Genomic DNA, 23,270 nt, shown 5'->3' on the forward strand with positions numbered 1-23,270 from the left:
TGCAAGAACTTTTAAGCTTGTGGCTTTTTGACAGGATGTTCCTAATTTCCCTTGGTTCTGGCCATAGGATAGAGTTTAGATTTGTCCAAACAACTGGAAAGCTCAGGGAAAAATCCTAAAGTAAGAAAGCTCAAGGACAGACACAAAAATATGATTATCAACCATGCTCAAATCCCTGACTGAACACTAAATTAAGCATGAGTGAGAGGAAGAAACAATAGGAAGAAAAAGGAACATAGGACAAATACAAAAGATACAAGTCTATCACATAAAATTGGCATGTCTGTAACTCCTCTGAAGGCACATGTTCCCCCAGTCTGAGATCAGCTTGGACTGTAAAGTTGTATTGCCTTGAGTTGTCAGAAAACAGAATTCATTGCTGAAAAATCAGAGAAAAAAATAGTCTTCGAAATCTGAATGTGAATTCTGTTCAAATATTTAGCTGTCTACTAAACGATGTGAGTGCATGGGGGAACCCAGATCAAAAGGACGAACTCTTAAAAGCTGGAAAAACTGGGCAGAGATGTTATCTGCTATATAATATACTGAATAGATGTCATCTGCTCCGTAGCATACTGAAGTTAATCATTTAAGTCTAGGCAAGTTAATTATTAAACAAGCAGAAAAAGGATAAAAACAGAAATCCTCAGAAAAACACAATAGATTGGAACCAGTCACTAACAACTATGCATTATTTGCAATGTTCTAATTTTCAACACAAAATTACTGGATATGACCTCCTAAGGAAAAATAGTCTGTAGAAACCAACTCCAAACGAACTCACGAGTTGAAATGAACAAAAAAATACTTCACGGAAACTATTATACGTCCAAAGCATAAAAGGAAAATATGGTATCATTAAGTGAAGAAAAAGAGAATATCAATAGAAAAACAGAAATTATAGGAATTAAAAAATTATATTTGGAGATTTTATTATACTGTTCTTAATAATTGGCAGTACAATTAGAGAGAAAAATCATTAAAGTAGTAGAAAGTACAAATTACTACATCAATTACCTTAAATAATTAAATACAACATATAGATGCAGAATGTATATATATTCCTTTGTAGTGCATCTGCGATGTGTACTAAGATAGACCATATGCTAATTCAAAATACAAGTCTCAATAGATTTATAGGTGCTGGGGATTGAACCCAGTGCTGCAGCTGTGTTAGGCAAGCACTCAACCACTGAGCCACAACCCCAGCCCAACAATAAAATATTTAGAAAAACTCCAAATATCTGGAAATCGAAGCATACATTTTTAATTAACTGTGGCTCAAACTTATATGAAAAGGGAAATTAAAAGATATTTTAAATTAAATGATTATAGAAATAAAATATATGAAAAGTGGGATTAGCTAAAGTGTATCTTAGAAGAAAATAAAACAACTTAAATCTATTATCTAAGCTTTCATTTAAAAAAGTTAGACAAGGGGCTAGGGATGTAGCTCAGAGGAGGGGTGTTTGCCTAGCATACATAAGATTCTGGGTTAATCCCCAGTACCACTAAATAAATAAATGGAAAAATAAAAAGCCAGACAAATAAGCTCATATAAAATTTAGATAATGTTAATGATGAAAGTAATTAAGAAAAATCAGTGAGAAGAAAAACTGGGCTAATAACAAGGAGATATAAAACCAAGGACACAGAAAATTAGTTTCATGAAAAGATCAATAAACTTGATATACCTTTGACTAGACTGACCTAGATAAAAGAAATAGGCAACAAATAATCAGTATTGGCAATGAAATGGGAGTTTTTTTTTTTTTTACCAAAGATCTCACAGACATTAAAAATATTAAAATAGGTATTATGAACAAACAACTTTATGTCAAAAAGTTTCATAACTAGAAGAAACAGAACAACTCCTTGAAGTTTTCAGGTAACTGAATATGATAAAAAAAGCAGTAAGCCAGAATTAAATTCATATTTAAAATTATCTTCCCCCATGCACACTTCAGACACAGGGAACTTCATAAATAAATCTAATCAAACATTTTAAGGAAGAAATAATACTAATACTTAACAAACTCAGTAAGAAGGAAAAGGAAATAATTCCCAACTTATTTTATAGGCATTTTTTTACTCTGATAGAAAAACCAGAAAAAGTAAAACAAACAAGCAACCATTATCTTTATTTACAGAAGGTATTATAACAAATTCTATATGTACTCTTTTAGAAAAAAAGGAAAGAAACTCTTCCAAACTCATTTTATGAGATCAGTGTGACCCTAATACTAAAACTAGACCAAGACATCACGGGAAAACTACAGACTAATGTGCCTCAAGAATCTATATAAAAAACATGGTTTTAAAAGTATACAACTAAATCCAGTAAAAGAATAACATATTATGGGTATGATTAAATGAAGTTCATCACAGATTTGAAAAATTCATGTATCACAATAACAAATTAAAAAACTAAAGCCATATAATAATTTCCATAAAGCAAAGACATTTAACAAAATCCAAAAGCAATTCATAAAAACTTTTAGCAATTTAGGAATAGGATTGAAACTTTTCAACCTGATACACAGAATTTACAAAAATCTACAGGTAACATCCTAGTTAGTGGCAAAATGGAATGCTTTTCTCCTGAGATTAGAAATAATTGAAGTATATTCACTCTATGACTTCTAATCAATGTTGTACAGAAGGTTTTAGTTACATAATAAGCCATTAAAAATAAATAAAAGTTCTAACACTTGGAAGGTTATCATACACTTAGGAAATCTTATGGCATCTACCAAAAGTCTAGTAAGATAATAAATCAAGGTTATCAAGGTTGTGGCATGGAAGGTTAGTATACACAAAGCAATTGTACTTCTATAAAGTAGTAACAAATATTAGAATCTGACAATTTTAAAATTCTACTTACAATTGATTCTCAAAACATAAAGTACTTTGCAAAAATTTATCAAAGTATATGCTCGAAGTACTACATTGAAAAATAAAAAAGATTCAGAGAGTAAAAGAAGATCTTTAAAAATAGAGGGACAGATCATGTTCTTAGAATGGAAGATTAAAATTTATCTATAGATTTGATGGAATCCAAATGGAAATCCTAGTAAGGTTTTTAGAATGTAGACAAACTAATTTAAAAATTTGCATAGAAATCTAAAGGCATATCCAAATTGCCAGTATTAATAATGTTATACCTTGGGGCCACTTATTAAGTAGAATAAAGGTTACCTGAACACAATCATTGTGATACTATAATAGCCAATTTGATAATCTAAATGGCCACCAAGTGACAGATGGCAGGTAGTATATAAAATATGGATACATTGGATAATATCTGATGGTTCCTCTCCCAAGCAGTAAGGAGTGAATGCAGCACATGATTCAATGATGCTACTCAGAATGCAAGAAATTTTTTAAAATATGTTTATTTATTTCTGGAATTTTCCCTTTAATATATTCAACTATTGTTAACTGTGGCTCTTCATATAGAAAGTAAAACAATGGGTATGGGTGGTTTACTGTAGTGACTTTTCTAAAATAAAAACCTGATCATTTCATTTCCTTACTTAAAACGTTTTGGTGATTTCTCACTGCTCTTAGGAGAAAAAACTAAATCCTTTAACTTGGCCTACAGGATCTGCATGGTTGTAGCCAAAGTGAAGAGTTCAATGTAAATAAATAAAAATATTTGTCTTAAGAGTGGTATAGTAACATTGCCATTTGCCTCTTTTAAATGTACATAACAGCTATTTAACAACTTTTCAGTAAAGAACAAAATAAACTAATTAGAAAAACAAAAATATCTGTAAAGGTAAGGACATATATCATAAAACCCCTAAAACAAAGCAGTTAAGCCCCTCTAGATCTTGTGTTGCCTCCTTTCTCAATTCTTCCCTTCTGTATGATATACCCCAGGCACAGCAAACTACTTACTGGTACTGGCCATATTGCTTCTTGCATCAGGATCTTTACATATATTTCTTAACTGTTTTGGTAACTTATTTGTTCAAATTCTTCCACAAGAGTCTTCTGAGAGGCTTTTCTTAAGGGTATATGAGAAAGCTAGCATGCAACACCTTGAAAACCTCTACATAGCTTCTAATACACAATATTGAAATTTTTGCACAAAGATAAAAGATCTACATGGCAGAGAATGCATCTTATTATATTCCTAGTGCTGGGCACACAGTATACGTGTATTTAGTATTTGTAGAATTAATTAAGAAAAAAAAAACAAATGAAAATCTTCTCTTACAAATCAGTGAATATCATTTCTTACTACAGAAGTCCAAATGAGTACCCTATTACTTCAAGACTGGCTCAAAGTCACCAATGACTTTTTTACTTTTTCATACTGGAGGTTTAACCCAGGGGTGCATTAATACCTACCTATATTCCCAGCCCTTTTTAAATTTTGAGACAGAGTCTCACTAAGTTACTTAGGGCCCTGCTGAGTTGCCAAGGCTGGCCTTGAACTTGAGATTTTCCTATATCAGCCTCCCAAGCTGCTGGGATTATAGGCATGCATCACAAAACCCAGAACCAATGACTTTCTAATTGTCAATTTTCTGGATATTTAAAAATCCTTATCTTATTTATGCATGGCAGCTATTACCATAGACAATTTTCTTCTTGAAACCCTCTTCTTTTCTACCATTAATCCCCAGTTTTTATAATACCCTTGTTCCCAGCTTCCCCATTTCTATAGCAAGTCCATATATATAAGAAGAGTTTATAAGGAGCTTTCAATTTTTGGCATATACAATTTGTACGTTTTTGCCTTCACTACTTGGAACTACACACCAAATTTCTTACCCCTTAATGAATCTGGCACTTGCATGATTTTCTTACCAGTGTAAGTTACTAAAAGTTGGAAAAATCAAATTTAAAACTTCAAAATTCAATGCAAAGCTTTCCTCCTCCTTCAGTGTAGACTCAAGGCTTTTGGCTTGAAAGTCTTAGGAAGAGCAAGGCGGGTAACGCAGGAGATCTGAAGTAGCTCTTTCCCCAAGTGCTCTCTCCAAGCCCTAGCTCCTGTTATTGAGAAACTAGAGAAAAAGAAGGAATAAGCTATGTATAATTGCTTGTCTTGCAAAAGATGGGAAATGTCCCTAACCTCACTCTGACTTGGTCCATTTATGTTGGCTATTTGAAGCCTAAGAAGTGATGGTGGTTTCCATGTAGGTGGTAAAGCAGTGTTTTCTTGAGTGGTACTGCTTCATACTGGCCTCATTTGTTACTGAAGAACCCCTCAAAGAAATAGAATCTAGTATTTTGGGAAGGCTGGACTGGTTGGTAATTTATACGCAAACTCTTCTTTGGAAATGTTAGCTAACACTATCATTATTATAATCTATTCCAGCAGGCAGCCCTCTTTTTTTCAATATTAGAAAGAAGAAACAGGGGCTGGATTGTGGCTCAGTGAGAGTGCTTGCCTAGCACATGTGAGTCACTGTGTTTGATCTCCAGCACCACAAAAAATACTAAATAAACAAAATAAAGGTACTGTGTCCATGTACAACTAAAAATATTTTTAAAAAGAAAGAAAGAAAGAGGAAACAGTCTTGATGTTTCAGAATATCAACAAATCCTAGGAGATATGGGCAGTCTTCCCCAATAACTCTTTTATTCTGCATAATTAACTTTGACAGGCTTACAGGTTCTGGAGTTTAGCAAACAAGCAGTCAGGAAACAAGAATGCCAGCCACTGCTGCTTTTAAGCACCCTCAATATCATGGCTGATGCCCTTGGAGTTTTAGTCCCTTACTTGTCTCACTTTTTGTCATGAACATTGTACTCATGCTGTCTCTAGTCTGTGACTTATTTAGCCTGGTTCTGGCAGTGAGGATGGTGAAGTTATCAGAAGTGGTTGCTAGTTCTTTGTGCCTGTAAAGAAGTAACTAACCCTAATATTGGGAAAGGTGAACCTTAAAGCTTTGTTTTCCTTTCTTCACTGTGGACTACAGTTATCAGTTCTGGGGTACTTGATATCCTGTTAAAAATTGAAAATAGCTCATTTTATTGAACACTAACCATATGCTAAAAACTTCCATATACTTCTCATACATTGATTTACTTAATCCTCATAATAACCATGAAAGATAAATGTTATTCATCCTTTTCTTAAAGATAAAAAGTCTTAGACTGCTCAGAATCAGATGCAAATTATACTTTAAAAATATAAAGTTATATACAAATTTGCATGTAATTTCGAAGAATTAAGAGATTCCTTAAAGTTCTATCCAGGGATCCTCAAGAATAAACCTGAGCATTTTGATACAGATCCATGACATCATTAAAATGTTCATCATATAAAACAGCTAAATAATGTTGAGAAATCCTAAATCTTTTTATCAATCTTAAGTTTCCTTCCTTATCTTCCTCTCTGACTCCTTCCTTCCTTTTACTGTGGTAGGAATTAAACCCAGGGCCCCATACATGCTAGTGAAGTATTCTGAACACTGAGTCACATTTCCAGTCCCTCTAGCCTAAATTTCATACCAAATATCCAGCTGTTTAGGTGAATGACTTGGGTTTTCTACTGGTACCTAAAACTCATTATGTTTAAGCTGAATTTGATATATGCTCAATTTTTTCCTTTTCTGACTTCATCTAATGTTATTAATTCCAAACATTTCCAGGCCAAAAATCTGGGAGTCATCCTAGCTTGTGGCTCTCCTCCATCTCCCACATGTATAATGTAGCACAGAGGTAGAACTTGACTTTCTTGGGAGGAATGTATGAAAAAAAGAAAACTGGAAGGAAATGGTGTTTCGTATCAGAATAATCTAAGCATAATTAGTTAAAATTCAAAATAATATATATAAAATATGCAAAAACAGAAATTGTTATTCCACAAAATATGTTATTCCACAAAAATATGGTAGTAAATTTTTGACTAAAGTATTAAAAGTATGGTAACAAATATCACTTTATGTTTAAGGCAGTGAGTAGTTTCCATAACTTCAAGTTTTATTTCTGTTATAAGTCTTTCACAATTCTTTCTTAATTAATTGTGCAATATATTCCATGATCACTTGTTTTACAACTATAAATTAATTGTCTTTAGCAAGTGTTATGGTATAGATATAAGTTGTCCCTCAGAAGTTCATGAGAGACAGTGCAAGAAAGTTTAGAGGTGACATGATTGGGTTATGAAAGCCTTAATTAATTAATTAGTGCATTAATCCTGGGAGGGATTAAGTGGATGGTAACTATAGGCAGGAAGGATATGTCTGGAGTAGGTGGGTCACTGAGGCATGCTTTTGGGGTATATATTTTATCCTTGGTGAGAGAAGTCTCTGTTTTCCTGTTGGCATGAACTGAGCCACCTTCCTCCACCACGCTCTTCTGCCATGATGCTCTCCTCACTTTGGGTACAAAGCAATGGAGTAAGCTGTCTAAGGACTGAGACCTCTGAAACTGTGAGTGACAAATAAACCTTTCCTCCTCTAAAATTGTTCTTGTTGGATGTTTTGGTCATAGCAGCAAAATAAAGCTGACTAAAACAGCAAGCTTTTCACATAAATCATTTATTCATTCTGTCTCTTCATGAGTCCCATGATCAGAGTTCACAGTTTCCTAAATAAGTTAATTTAAATAAAGTATAATAAGTATTTGATAAGGTAAATAAATACAATAGAACTATATAGAAGAAATACTGAGAGTGGGCAAGTAGAAGAGGAAAGAAGTAGCAGTTATAAAAAAGACTTTCTGGAAAAGAAAGTGGAGATCTAAAAAATAATTGAGTTAGGAAAAGAGGAAAATAAGAAGTAGCTAGAAAGAATATATGCAAAGGTATGGAGAGAGAGAAACAGAATAGCACTTACATGGAATTAAAAGCTTTTAGGGTGATAAAAACAAAGCTTGAGGAAGGACCGTAAGAGGATGACAACAGATAAGGCTATGGTGACCCTGAATCAGCAGTGTCAGACTGGTCCAATTTAAGGAGATTGGAAGTTACGTTAAGATAAGTGAAGAGCACAGAAAGATTTTAAGTCCAAATATATCATGATAAGATTTTCATATTAGTTCATTCTGGCAAAGGTATGATAAGGGGCTGAAGCAAAGGAAATACTAAACACAGGGAAAACTTATGAAAATGTTACAATAATTTCAATGAGACATACATATATGATTATAATACTACAAAACCTGCTCTTCTGTATAACAATATGCTTACTAAAGAAAGAGAAAAATAATTTCAGCAAAAGTTGTTTATTATGGCCCGAATTAGGGTAGTAGTAATAAGTATGGAGGAAAATGAAGACTTACACAATAAAGTAAATTGTTGAATGATTAAAGGTAAAAACCATTAGCATTTAATGATTACTGGATATTTACAGTGTTAAAAACAAGCACACCTTTCCTATCTCTGGCACTATCACTTGGTAGGTACAAAAATCCAGGGATCACAGTAAAAGCAATAGATTTAGAAAAATGGGGTAGAATTTGGAGATAGGGTAAAGTTGTGAGTTCGGCATTAATTTTCAGATGCCTATAATATATTCAATAGGAAATGCTGAATATGGAGTTGCATATGCCCTTTGCCTTTCTCTATGAATCTTATCTAGAGATAGTGATAAATTTTACTCCCTGGTCATTTAGTTATGACAGGGACTGAGACCACTCAGGGAGAGTATGAAGCACTAGAAGAAGGAACAGGATACCAGTATTTTAAGTAAAGTGCAAGGAGTCTTTTAAAACATCAACAGAGCCAGGCGTGGTAGTACTCCGTATAATCCCAGAGACTCAGGAGGTTGAGGCAGGAAGACTGCAAGTTCAAGGCCAGCCTCAGCAACTTGGTGAGGCCCTAAGCATCTGGTTTCAAAATTTAAAAAAGGGGTGGGTGGGTTGGGGATATAGTTTGTGGTAAAGTGTCCTGGGCTCAAACCCTAGTATCCCTCCCCTACAGCCAAAATAAGCAGTAGAGTAGAAGCAAAATCAGAACAAAATGTTAAAATGAAATTCAAAGAAAGGGAGTGCTTCATGGGGTGATTAAAAATATTATTTGCTCCAAACCAAGAAGGAAATGGGCTGAAAAGTATCCGATGAATTTAGCAATGAGAAAGTCATTTATATCTGACTATGATGTTTTCAGTGAAATGGAGCTACCTAAAGTAAACTGAAGAATAATTAAACTATGAAAACATATATGTATACACTATATAAGAGGCTTGACTAAGAAAGGGAAGAGGAAAAGCAAAATAAGGGAAAAGTGGGGTTAAGTGGGAAGAACTCTGGTGAGGTCTTTTGACCATTGGGGACATGTCTTTGAAGGGGACTTTAGCTCTTCCTCTTCCTGTCTCTCACTGTTCACCATGTGGTCAGTTTTATCAGGTGTAGTCTCCATACGTGATTCCTCATCCAGGCCCCAAAACAATGGGGCAAATCAATCATGAACCAAAACCTCCAAAACTGTAAGCCAAAATAAACCTTTATCCGTTATAAGCTACTTAATAGGTGTTTTTTTTTTAATAGTAAAAGAAAGCTGGTCAATACAACTTTTTTCCTTGTTTTTAAGTAAAGCTTGAAAATAGATTTGAGCATGCGTAAAACACACACATATATAAGAACTAATAAAAAGGAAGAGATTAAAGTTGAGAAGGAAAATTGATACTGACAGATCTTTGGAAAGGTAGAGATTAGACCTAAAATACTGGTGAAAGGATGATTTTAAAATAGAAGAGTATAACTTCCATTTGTGAATAGAGTTTATGTTTTAAGTATTTATGGTAGAAAGGTGAATGAGTTCTCATCTGATGAGAATGTTTTTCTTTTTCTCCATGTGCAATACTATAAATCATCCCAGAAAATTAAAAAGAAAGACATTATGGCAGATTTTGGGGGTATGAACATTTAAAAGGTGATCGAGACTATTGAGAATGAAAAAAAGTGACTGGAATTATGGTAATGTCTTCTGGCCAGTGTTAAAAGCTTACTTGAAAAAAGAAAACTTTACTTGAGGCTAGAGATCATGTTAGTCTCTAATAAATGGTGAAAATAATTTAGAAGTCTGCATATGGCAGCATATAGAAGATGTAATGGCCAAAGGTTTGTATGTCAGAGCAGTTTAAGATAAGCCATCAGGTTGTGGTATTAAATAATTTAATGTCAGAGAAACTTGACTGTGAATCTAAGCCACTATTATACAGTTTAGATAGATATGAGATGTCTCCTAAAAGCTCATGTGTGAGACAATACAAGAGAGTTCAGAGGTGAATACTGGGTTATGAGAGTCTTAACATAATCAGTGCATTAATTCACTGGAATGGATTAACTGGGAGGTAACTATGGACAGGTAGGATGTGGTTGGAAGATAGGCCACTGAGGGCATGCCTTTGAGGTGTTTATTTTTGTTTCTGGTGAGTAGAACTCACTCTCTGCTCCCGGTTGCCACGTCCTGAGCTACCTCCCTCTGTCATCTCCCAAGGTGCCTCACCTTGGGCCCAAAGCTATGGAGTCATGTGACTGTGGTCTGAACCTATGAAACTATGATCCCCCCCAAAATTTTCCTCCTCTAAGTTGTTCCTGTCAGGTCTTTTGGTCACAGCAATGTTAAGGTTGACGAGGAAGCCATTATGTGTGTGACTTTGGGCAAGTTATTAAGTTTCTCTCAAATCTTCAATTTTATCACCTATAAAATGTAGACATCTCACCTGAATGTTGCTAAATCAGATGACAAAAAAGAGATATGTTTATGGCATAGCATGATGCCTGGTAAACAGACCCCAATAAATATTAAATGTTTCAATAAAATACATAATGATAAGATTTTAGGATATTAGTTTGTTTCCCAAGAAGTTAGTGTTACAGAGAGCAAATTGGAAAGGTCTGAATGGAATCAAAGAGTAGAAAATTAAACCTAGAGAGAAAAAATACAGTATTGTGAAGATGAAAGTATTATGGAGATAAGATTACTGGAATAACTGAATTCTTAGACCATGAATAAAGTTATAGTGGCTTCACCTCCTTAGGTGAAGCAGGCTATAAAGTTTCAACAAAGAAAACTTTTAGGAGTCCCCTGGTTACTTTACACACTGCAGTTTTAGGGGCTGGTATGAGAGATCTGAAGTTTTATAGTCTGAATTCAACAAATAGGTAGGTGAGGCAAGAGACCCACAGGAAGTAAGATAAACTTTTGAACTAGTCCTAAATAGGCATTTTCTACTTTAGAAGGACCAGTCAGGTCATTATTATATAAGCGTAGTCTGCTGATGCTGTCTCTTATGCATTTGTTAACATTATTTTTCATAAGAGTAAATTCTTCCTTTATCACTATTTCTATCTATACTTTGATTAAATTTAAACCTATTCCACACCTCTTACATTTGCATAAACATCTACATGTTATATATGTATTGTGTGCAGTTATTCCATGTGCAACCAACATCCAGTTTAAGTTCATAAAAGGTACAATTAAGATTTTATTGCCTAATAGTGTGCAACACATTGTAGAAACTTAACTAAAGGTAAGGTGGCTTTACTAAAGAACTGCTCTGGTAGAAGGATATACTATTTCAGTTCTTTAACAAAGTTGTACAGTACTACTGCAAGATAAATTAAGAATATAAAATATTAATATAGTTTAGAGATTGGTAAGCTTTTTAAAGAAATATCAGAAAATAAATATGTTAGGATTGTGGAACAACCATACAGTCTCTCTTGCAACTGCTTAATCTTGCCCTTAAAGCATGAAAGCAGCCATAGAAACGTTTGAATGAACAAGTATGCCTGTATTCCAACAGATTTTATTTATAGAGATAGTGGCCAGCCAGCAGTCTGTAGTTTGACAATTTCAGCATAATAAAATACTCAAAATTTATTACATAATGTAGAAAAAATATAGCTCAGCAATTTTAAAAGGGATGAAGCAAATTGATAAGAAAATGTCATATCCTATGAGAGAAAACCTGAAAGTGCTTAGTGTTTACTATCATACAAAAAAATAATAAATTAAAATTATGATTATTGTCATATTCCAGTAGTGTCCGTTGTGATAGTTCCTTTTTCATTGTGAATTTTAGTAATTTGAGTTTTCTCTTTCTCTTTGTTAGCTTGACTAAGGGTTTATAAATTTTACTGATTTTTTTTTCAAAGAACCAACTTTTTGTTTTGTCGGTTTTTTGGATTGTTTCTCTTGTTTGAATTTCATTTCTTTCAGCTCTGATTTTAATTATCTCCTGTCTTCTACTGTTTTTGGTGTTGTTTTTTTCTTCTTTTTTCAAGGGGTTTCAGATATAATGCTATGAAAAAAGTGTGGTGGACATGTTCTAAGGTGATCCCCATGATTCCTGCTTCCTAGTATTCATGTCTTTGTGTAATTCCTTCCCCCTGGTGCAATAGAAACTGTGACTTGCTTCTAACCAAGAGCAAAGGTGATGGGATGCCACTTCTGTTACTAAGATATCTTGCTAAGAGATACTCTTCCTTGCTGGTTTTGATGAAATAAGAGGCTATCATGTGAGCTACCCTAAGGGAGGACAGTCTGGTTGACAGGCAGTAAGGAAATGAATGTTGTTAACAACCATGTGAGCCCAGAAGCAGATTCATTCCTTGCCAAGCCTTTAGATGAGAACCTAGCCCTGGATGACACCTTGACTCCAGGCTTATGAAGGACTCAGCTAAGCTGTGTGTAGACTCCTGAGACACAGAAATTATAAGATAACAAATTTGTGTTGATTTAAGCTAATAAATGTGTGTAAATATTGTTAGGAATAGATAACATACAAAAAGCCCATCAAGAGAACAGCCTCAGCTTATAACGGTTTGACTTGATGGGTATATTTATTGGATGTAAGTTGAGCCATTTGTAACTAATTTTCCAACAGCACATCATTTACTGCTATTTCTAGAACTAAAATTAAGTAACTAATATGATAAAAACAATATATTCGTAAATGTCACACAACTTGCATAATTAATGACAACTTCTATTAAACCTGTCTGATGGTCCATATCTCCACAAATGGATGAAGATCTTTCATTTGCCATCACTTTACTTTTGGTACTTTTAACTTCCCTATGTAGCAGACTATCAGAAAGCAAATTCAATATAAAATATCTCAAAGCCAATTTCACTATTAAAGAATTAAACATTTTTAAGAAATGTCTATTTTTCCATAATTTACTTCTCAGAGAATGGTCTTTCATAAATTCACATTTATTTATTTTGAAATATTTCTAAGGTCTAAAGCAGACTTTTTCTGGTAGTGTTCACTAGATCTAGTTTCCATGGTACATTGCTACTGAAATTGTAAATATACTATTCTGAAAGGTCACACATAAACTGAGGTATATACTTACATATATAACTGCCTTGGTAAATGAATAATCTACTTCATGAGAAAATGGTTAAAAAGCTGGAAAATTATAATGAAAACTTAATACAGGTAAACTTTATGCTCTAATTTTCTCTTACTTCTGGAATAAAAATAGTCTTTCAGTGATGAGAAACATAGCAGTGCCCTAGGATCCTAACCACTGACCTTAAATTCCCATATTTAGCTTGTGTTTTATAACTGTTTTTCCATTTCTGAAGGCAGATTCATTTATAGTATAAGTCATATTGACTTGGGAACAGAGGAGAATGAAGAGCCTAGCAAATGGGACTGCTAATCTGCTAATTTAATCTAAATATTAAAATGTGTGATAATATACAGTGTTGTGAAGTGTGAGATGAGAGTTATCTGGTATTTCAAGAGCCACACGAAAGTTAATGATTAACTGAAAACAGGAACAAAATTATTAAATAGTATGATTTCAGAAAGTTAATTTATTATATTTTATAGTCTCACCATGTTGAGTATGTCAAATTAAATTTGGAATACTATATTCAGTTCTGGATACAATTAAAGAGACACTGTCAGTCTAGGAGGCCCATCAAAAAACAGTGAGGAGAATAAGGAGTGTGAAAACAAAATTTCACAAAATCCAAGGAAAGAAATAGTGTCTATTTAGAGAAGATCGGAGGTGATGAAATAGCTATTTTCAAATATTTTAAGTGTGTATTGTATTTTAAGTGTGGATTATTTTATATTATATCAGAGTATGAAACTAGGAAGAATAAATATGTTACAGGTAAATGGATTAAATATCAATAAGGTGCTTTGATCATGTAACTACCAAGGTATATTTCACTTCCAAGATTCTATGATCAATTCTGAAAAGTAAGGCAAATAGGATTATATACTTAAGTGAGAATTCTCATCACTTGAAGCATGAAAAAAATTACAATTAGTTAGTTAGCTTTCTTTCAATAAAAAAAAATCACAATTAGTTTGTTAGCTTTCTTTTTAATGATGATAAAATCTGTGATATATACCATATCTGTGATATCCATATACGTGTACATACATAAACATATACATACAATGGACTTATTAGCATTTCCATTTTTCAAATTAATAACTATAATAATCTCACCCTAAATACTGAGATTATTCAAATAATTAATTGACTCTAAAATGGGATACAACACACTATGAAGATTTTTTTTTTTATTTTTTTGGTACTGGGGATTGAACTCCAGGACACTTGGGTACTGAGCCACATCCCCAGCTCTATCTATTTTTTATTTTATTATTTTTTATTGATTTTATTATTATTTTTAAAATACAAGACAGCAGTGGAATGCATTACAATTCTTATTACACATATAGAACACAATTTTTCGTATTTCTGTATATAAAGTATGTTCATGGCAATTTTGGCCTTTATACATGTACTTTGTTTTTTGCATTACAATTCTTAATACACATATATACCACAGTTTTTCATATCTCTGTTTGTATATAAAGTATCTTGACACCCAATTCAAGTCTTCATATGTACTTTGTATAATGATGACCATCACATTCCACCATCCTTGCTAATCCCCTGCCCCCTTCTTTTCCCTCCCACCCCTCTTCCCTATCTAGATCTAATCTAATCCTCCCAAGCTCTCCCTCCCTATGCCACTATGAGTCAACCTCCTTATATAAGAGAAAACATTAGGCATTTTTTTTTTTTGCAATTGGCTAACTTAGCATTATCTTCTCTAACGCCATCCATTTACCTGCAAATGCCATAATTTTGTTCTTTTTTAATGCTGAGTAAAATTCCATTGTGTATATATGCCACATTTTTTTTTTATCCCCAGCCCTATTTTATATTTTATTTAGGGACAGGGTCTCACTGAGTTGCTTAGCATCTCGATGTTGCTGAGGTTGGCTTTGAACTCATGATTCTCCTGCCTCAACCTCTTGAGCCACTGGGATTACAGGTGTGTATTACCGTACATGGCAACTGGGAAGATTTTTAAGTTATAAGTTCTACATTTTCAGATATACTTGCCTAGTTCATTTCAAGTTCAGATCAACACTAACTTTAAATTAGAATTTAAGGCACTTTCTCTGTAATTCACCTTAACTTCTATAGAATTAATACTTTAAATATTTAATTTCAGAATGAGAAAAACCATAAAAACCATGACACACAACAGAAAACTGATGAGGTAGAACAAAGCATGTATTTTATACTAACCAATCAGAAGAACGGTTCCAACAGCTAAACCTCCACCTGGAAATGAAATAAACCACGAAGAAAATTAATCTACTGTTTGCATTATCTTTAGCATAAAAGTTAGGCTTTTATATATAGGACAGGTACTTCAATAACTTTAAAACTGCAGTTGTGAACAATATTTTTAATTACCTTTGCAATAGTTTGCTAAAGGTACTATTATGAAATAATTACATATTACATGTAATTATATACCACACATTACAATTATTTTCATAAAATACCATACTAGACTCCTTTCTCTTGCAATAGAACCATGCAGCTTTCGACATAACTCTGGTTAAGCACTCCAAAAATGTTATATTTAGCAGTTGCTATTAAATAAACTCAATAGCAAAGACCCAAATGTGCACAGTAATGTTAACTACTACAGAAGTACAATATAGAAAAGAAAGGCTATTACAATGGAAATTTGAATTTAATATTTATCCTCAAATTTAGTAAGGCTTGAAGAAAATTGATAATTAAAACTAATTACTAAAAACTATGAACAACATATACACACTCTTGACATGCTTTAAATATATTTAGAATTTAAAATTAACAGTATTTTTACCATTTCAAACAGAAAATGACAAATCGCAAAATACATTTCAATATTACCAGAACGTTTTTTTACATATCAAATCAAGAATACACAACTCAAATAGTAAATAATTTAAAATCATTTTAAGTTTTGGAAAACTAAAAGTATACCAAAATTTTGAGACAGTTCAATACTTTGTTCTTTGATTTGTAAAAGTATTAGTATTTATGATTAATATCTCAGATGTGATCAAATTAACTTTAAAATTAAAAATATGTTAAAGAAAGAAGAGAAATATATTTGAAGTAAAATTTAAAAAGAAATTTTTCAAAATTGTTGGGCAAGAGAAGACAATATTATTAGTTTTGTGTGTATATGTATGTGCACAAAACTGTGAAAGAAACATTTAGAACACCAATAAAACACTTTCCCTGAAAAAATTCTGTAGTGGAAGACATCATGTAGAAAAACTTAACTTGACATCTGGTAACATAGGTATACCCAAAATAAAATGAAATGTGGTTTATGCAGACTGAATTACACTTGAAATAAATTTTAAAACAACATGTAGAACATTTCACATTGTGAGAGAAGAAAAATTTAAAAAATTAGGACATTTACATATTTTAGGTTTAAGTGGATTTATTATAGAACTGAGTATATATTTTAATTTCACATCTAGGCACATTTCTTTATTATACCTTTAAAAGCTACACCAGACTAAGGAACTGTTCAGATGAAAATATTCACCTGAAATGCATGTGATGATAGCATTCATAAAGTATCAGAGCAAAAGGGTTTGCTTTTACAAAAGATTGGACTGAATGTTTAATTTCAGAGTTTGTGGCACATAGAGATCACTACTAACATTTTAAACATTTTACATTATTTTTCAATTGCTTACTTTCCTACCTTTTATTTAGAAAAATAAACATTTAATTTCCCTAAAGCCATTTTGTATAAGTTTAAGAAGATAAAATAAACAACAGAAATTGCAGTATCTAGGCTAGGGTAGGTAATATTTAAAAAGTTCGCTGCCTTTCTTAATCTATTTCCTTAACCTATTTAGTTTTTTTATATAACCTCCACTGAAACAGGACTTTTGAACATTCAAGGTGGGATGATAAGTTTCCTAATTAAATGAGGTAACACAAAGGACAGGTGTGTCTCCCAGAGAGGTATTCAATACAAGCCACCCTTGCCATTCTGGTAATTAATTTCAGATTAAAGATATCACTAAAATTCATTGTTATTTGATATATGGTGATCTCTATAATAGTAATAATTACTAAGAATATGTCTCAATAATGAACTGGTTAAGTATAGCATTATACAAACCTGACTAAACTAGGAAAATTATTTTCTGTAAAAAAACAATCCAAATGATCCTCTGTTCCTGATTTTTCAGGAAAACACCACTAAAAAATCTCATGGTCATAAAAATTGTTATGTTTAGAAAAATTGAACATTACTTAAGATAACATAAAAATGGGACCTATCAAATGACTTTTTATCAGCCAAAATAATATCTTATCAGGACTTCCCTTATAAAAAGGCAAGTTTTCTTTTTTCCAAATGAGTTCTATTATGTATATTCATTCACTTGATTCAAATTTAAATTGGGTCTAATAAGAGTAGGTCATTTTGAAGGCTGGTCATTGGGAAAGTTGCAACTTATTAATGATTTTAAAGCTTTGAAAACCAAGCTTATGGTTTTTAAAATAGAAAAAAAGATCTTGTGCTTTTGTTCTAACTCTAATGGGTAGAAGTTAATGATTTCAGTACTATTTTAAAGGGAGAAAATTAAATTCCACATACCAACCCAAACAAATTTGTAATTAAACTATAAATTTGGATAAATGAGGTCAAATTAATACACTAGAGTATGGACCAGAGTAATATTTCAAAGTCAGAAGTGATAATACTTTATACCAGTATTTTCCACCATATAAAGAAATAATTTTGCTTAAAATTATAGAAGGACGATTTGGGGAAAATGCAATTTAAAAATTAGTTCGTATCTTTTCCTTAGTCCACAGTAATATCCTTAGGTACTTAAATCCATGCCACATCTCAAATTAAGTTGAAGTTATTTTGTTAGCATGTCTACCTTTTCTTTCCTAAGAGTTATGAAACATCCTGATGACAGGTGATGACACAGTTATTGTCTGAGCAATATGGGAATCAAAATAAAGCTATTAACAGTGTTAATATTCTGTAGATTAAATCACATGAAACAGTTTTACCTAGTAATACAAAGGAATAGCTGTCTATATCAATTTCTAAAACATTACAACCAGGATTATGCTAAATATATAGTCTACACTCAAGGTATATTATTCCACACTACGATTAAGATATAGTAAAGGAAAGACCACTTTTCGAAATTAGTGCTGAAAATAGAAACTGTCATAACAGGCTTTTTCCAAAGAACTCTCCTTGGATTATTATTTACCTCGAATCCCTACCTGCCATTTTCTTGACTGTCAATTTAATAAATTTGAATAAAAGAGTGGTAAGCTAGCCAAACCCACAATCACCATTCCTCAAGCATCTTCCGGGTTAGACATACTTTATTTGCTATAATCTTTCAGTGGAAATTCTTAGAAGAGAAATGGAGCTCTATCTAACCCAGACCGTTTATTTTCTGAAATATATGTGTGCTATTTATATAGTGTCCTTAAATAACAACATAAATGTCCTGAAAGGGAGAGGTTGAGAAATTGGATTAAGAAGTCTAAGAACTTAAAAATTTTAAGTGTTATCAACTTGAGAAACAAACCCAAATTTGACAATAAAGTTGTCAGAACAAAAACAATATGATGACTAACAAACATTCAATTAGCCTGTGTGATGCCTTTCAAGTGTATCATGCATCTATATTTAAAATTACAATGATGTCATAGGGGCTGTAGTAAAATGTCCTTTTACTACATGGTTGTTCTAAGATAGTATTTACTTGTTACACAGTAGCTATACAATATATTTAGGCAGCAATCACAATGTCACAGTACAGTCTCATCTTTCTGATAACATCCTACTACCATTACATTTTATTACAATATGGCCATTAAATTAGTTTTGGCATAATCTGAGTAAAATATTATATTAGAATAAAAATAGAGTTTAAATTGCTTATACTTGTGTGTATACATATTAGTAGCCAAATATCTCACTTTCCAAATCATATAAAATAAATCTGAAGTGTTTGCTCTCAGGACCACACAAAACAGAAAATCAAAATACAAAAATGTCATTAATAAACTAACAACAACAGAAATACTTCTAGAGAAATTATTATTACAAATGTAGTATTCTTATTATCCCAACTGTTCAACTTCTGTGCATTTTGAGAATGAATTGCATCAATGTAAAATATATTTGAAAATATCCAAAAACTTATACAGTTTCAATCATCCTAATGAACATGAATTATTGCATAAGCATGTATTTTAGCATAAGCTTGAATCCTAGAGTTCTCCACACCCCAAACAAATCTGGAATTTTTAAAAATTACTGTTCAAGTTTATATTTTTGTAGAAACACATGTGGAAGGTGCTTTGAGTTTTCTTTTTTGGTGGGTACTTGAAGACTATAATTAAATCACTGTTAGATTCAATGAATGGTCAAAATTCCTTGAAAACAAGTCCTCAAAAATATGAGATAGCTATTAATTCAGAACACTACATTTGAACCCTATAGATCAGCTCACATTGTCACAAGTTATGTGACTGTTTATATTACTCCTAAATTTGCTTTTAGAAGTAACACCTAACTCCATCCTATGTGTTTCACAATCTCTTGTATGTTTTTTCCTGACAAATTATTTTTCTTTTAACAAAAAATTTATGAAGAAACTATTAAGTTCCAGGAAATTTGCTAGGTACATTTTGTTACTTTAATGAGGGATTGAAGGCATGGTGCCACATTTGTGGCCTTTTTATTTGGAGAGTAATAGTCATCAAGTGAATGAAACTGCAAATTTCCATTGAATTAAAAATATACGTATAAAATGATTAGAAATAGCTTTGAAGCTTTAAGTTCAAATATAGAAGGCCACCAAGTGAGGCTCACAGGGAGACAATGTGAAATGAATAGTTGCTAACTATATATTTTGAATTATTTCTTTTTTGAGTACCATTGAAACTCAAGAGGACAATAGGCTTGAAACAATTAAGTGAAAATACTTAAATTTATAAAGAAATACTTGGGATCCAGTTAGGACTCAAAATAACAGAATCGAGAAGCCATACTCTTTTTCATAAGTTGCTTCTTTTGTTACTTACTTCTGCACTAAATGTTTGAAAAGCTTACCTTGCAGGGTGCAGGGGAGGGGCGGATTATGGAAAATGTCAAGTAGCAAGACAAGCAAATGCAGGGGCAATATATTACAATACTGCACCAGATATAACAGACACATACAATGAAAGCAGTAATGAAATATAAACAGACTAATTTTAACAAGGCAGCATTCATACAGAAATTAATCAATAAACTTTATTAACACAGCATATCCGTCCTACCAGGCTAATGTGGTCAACACTTTCAACATAACACTTATTAAACAAGCATACTCTTCAGTAGGCTTTTCATGAAAACTTCCATAAATTATAAAGGAAAGTCTAGGAAACTGGACTTCTTCCCGTTAAGATGTGCATTAAATAAAAACCTACCCATTGGTATGTAGCAGCAACCAACTCTGGGAAGCAAAATGTATATAGAAAAAAAGTTTTAAAAATGCACATATTTCATGCAAATAGGAATTGAACCATCAAATTACAAAAGATGGCTTTAACTACTGAGTCAACATACATCTTTCATATACAGTCTTTTTAAAACCAATCTGATTTAAGATTTAAGGAAATAAGCAGCCTGGTGGTGACTGAGTGGGAAATACATTTTTTCAGCATTTTTGATTAAAGCTCTTCTCTCAGAAGGATAAAAACTTTGTACTTCAGTGCGAGCAGTGAGCTACTTGAGGTTGGCAGAGAGAGGGGTGTACTCAGACACCAGGAGGGAGTCCTAGCTGAAAGCCTAACCATTTTCCATATAGTAAAGCTTCTCTTTCACTAGGAAGCCTGTAGGGATCCCATCTTAATCTGCGAATGGGCTAATAGACAGAAGGCAAGAAGAGAGTAGAGGCACTTAGAAATCTTGCATCCCTTCCTCCCCTCCCTCAAGCCAGGCTCTCCTTTCCACGTCTCTGAGGGGGAACACTTGAGGGCGGGGACCAAGGTGGCTCTCCCGACAAGCCCCCTCCCTAAGTTTTCCCTCCGGTGAGCCCGCATCCGTTCTGAACCGACCTAAGAGCTGGTCCAGGGCGGGGAGCCCGGTTGATACCAGCAGTTGTCCATTCCGCAACGACGGTCGAGTGCCCGCAATAGACACCAATCGAGGGCCGCTGCTCTCAGTCCCACCGGCTTTAGGACCCCTCCTCTGGAAACTGGTGATGTTGCTCTTTCGGGCTGCCTCTGCCACAGACTTGGTACTCGCCGCGCCCGAGCCGCAGGTTGCCTCTGCCGCCATCTTGGAGGCTCGTGCGCTGACCCAATAGGAGCCCTGGGAACTCAGGCAGCCGGCCTGTCAGAGTCAGCGCCTAACTCCCGCCTCTTCGCTCCGACCGTCTCTCCTGTAGCCAATAAAACTGAGAGGTCCCTCACGAGCCAACCAATCTCAAGGCGTTTTGCTGAAAAGTGCGCAGACGTAAGGACAGAGGACTTCTGTCGGACCCAGGTGAGAAAGGCCCACCTGAGTCTTGGGTCTTGGTTCTCTCGAGGGTCTCCCCGGGTTCTTTGGGGCCAGAGGTGGGTAATGTCATTCACCTTTCTTCTGGTATTCCTTGCTTTCATTCACGTTGAGTTAAAGAAAAGATTGGTGAAGCAAGAAGCCCTAAGGATTTAATCAAGCCACTGATGAAGCTGGAGTTTACGTCTACCTTTCTCGATAGTAAAAAGGGGAGATATTTTCCCCCGACCCTCTCTCTTCTGATTTCTAAAAGAAGATCCGTTCCGTTCCTCATGAGGCCTTTTTCTTAATGATTGTCTTATCTCGAAAGGACTGTAACTGTTAACGAGTTGCTTACTGACCGGCTGGGGTTAGTTCTTTAGTACTTAGTAATAGCTGGGTTGGATGTTTGACTTTAGAGTGAAAAACTCTTGAACTTTGAGACGATTTTGTTTTCCTCTGTCTGATAAAATATACATCTTTGAGAAGTGCCCCCTAGAAGCTTTTGTTATTTTTAATTAGTGCTTCTGGAAATCTTGGAGCGTCTTTCTATAAGCGGTGTGAATGACAAGTGTTACTCTGACAACCTTGTTCACACATTTAATTGTGGTTTGCTGTTATAAAGCAGCTGCAAATAATAGAAAATACTTCAGTTCTCTTAAAAAAAACCTGATATTAGATGTGTAGTTCTAGTAATTTGTGATCTCTAGTAATTTGTGAATCTTTCTTATTACAGTGTAAATTTTATATGTAAAAAACCATGTAATTTAGAGCTGTGTTTTGGATTTATTTTTTTTTTTAATTTTCAAATCAGATATGGGGGTTGGGAGTGGGTGTTTTTAAAAGGCATTCATGGTTGACAGATGGCCAAACTTTAAAAAGAACTCCAAAATCACACCTGTACCACTGGTTACTCTTAACTTTGACCAATGATCTATGATAACTTTTATGTGTTTTCTTTTACTTTGTTTTGAGGGTCAAGGATCTCTAACAAGTTGTCCAGGCTGACCTCCAGCTCTTGGGCTTAAGTGATTCTCCTGCCCTCAGCCTCCTAAGTAGATGGGACTTCAGGCTCTTACCACTTCATCTGACCAATGGTACCTTTTAAATACATCCAAACTTCACCGAAATACTTGCCTTTGAATTGTTTACATCTGGATGACCTGTTGAAACTTTTTTGCTCATTTTATTTGATAAATTGAATTTAGTATTGCTAAATAGGGACTGAAGTTTTTCATTTGCAGGATTTTTTTTTTGTCTTTTTTCTTTTTTTAAATAACCAGATTTTAGGGAAAAAAAAAAAACCTCCTGGTGTTTAACATTATATTAAATCAGAAAGCTTTGATCACAGTTGCTTTTATTTCAAAACTTTCACCAGTACAGATCTTTAGTCTAAATTTCTCAGTCACTGAATGATTACTGTCTGCTTAAACCTAATCTTGTCATTCCAGACTATAGTGATAAGAATGGTCTCATTTTGGGATGGGTT

At 33.5% G+C, this 23,270-nt stretch overlaps 2 protein-coding genes across 8 annotated transcripts in view; one reads left to right on the forward strand and one right to left on the reverse strand.

Annotated features, from left to right (window-relative positions):
* Positions 1-21,613, reverse strand: part of Elp4 (elongator acetyltransferase complex subunit 4) — a 257,694-nt gene extending 236,081 nt beyond the window's left edge. For all 3 annotated transcript variants that reach the window (XM_046467546.2, XM_058586495.1, XM_058586494.1), the window contains exons 1-2: positions 21,361-21,613; positions 15,493-15,528 (exon numbers count right to left, since the gene is read on the reverse strand). In XM_046467546.2, coding sequence (XP_046323502.1) covers positions 15,493-15,528; positions 21,361-21,583 — 259 coding nt within the window. In that variant the 5' untranslated portion in view covers positions 21,584-21,613. The remainder of the gene's footprint in view (positions 1-15,492; positions 15,529-21,360) is intronic.
* Positions 21,614-21,703: 90 nt separating this feature from the next.
* Immp1l (inner mitochondrial membrane peptidase subunit 1) overlaps positions 21,704-23,270 on the forward strand; it is an 83,092-nt gene continuing 81,525 nt past the window's right edge. The window contains exon 1 of one of the 5 annotated variants that reach the window (XM_058586496.1): positions 21,704-21,790. The gene's annotated coding sequence lies outside the window, so the exon portion shown is untranslated. Of the gene's footprint in view, positions 21,862-22,756; positions 22,879-23,270 lie in introns of those variants that run through there. The other 4 variants (XM_046467517.1, XM_046467520.2, XM_046467518.2 and 1 more) reach the window with 4 other exon arrangements.

This window comes from Marmota monax, unplaced genomic scaffold, assembly GCF_021218885.2.
Source record: "Marmota monax isolate L192 unplaced genomic scaffold, Marmota_monax_Labrador192_F-V1.1 WCK01_AAM20220418_F8-fsc00135, whole genome shotgun sequence".
Lineage (NCBI taxonomy): Eukaryota > Metazoa > Chordata > Mammalia > Rodentia > Sciuridae > Marmota > Marmota monax.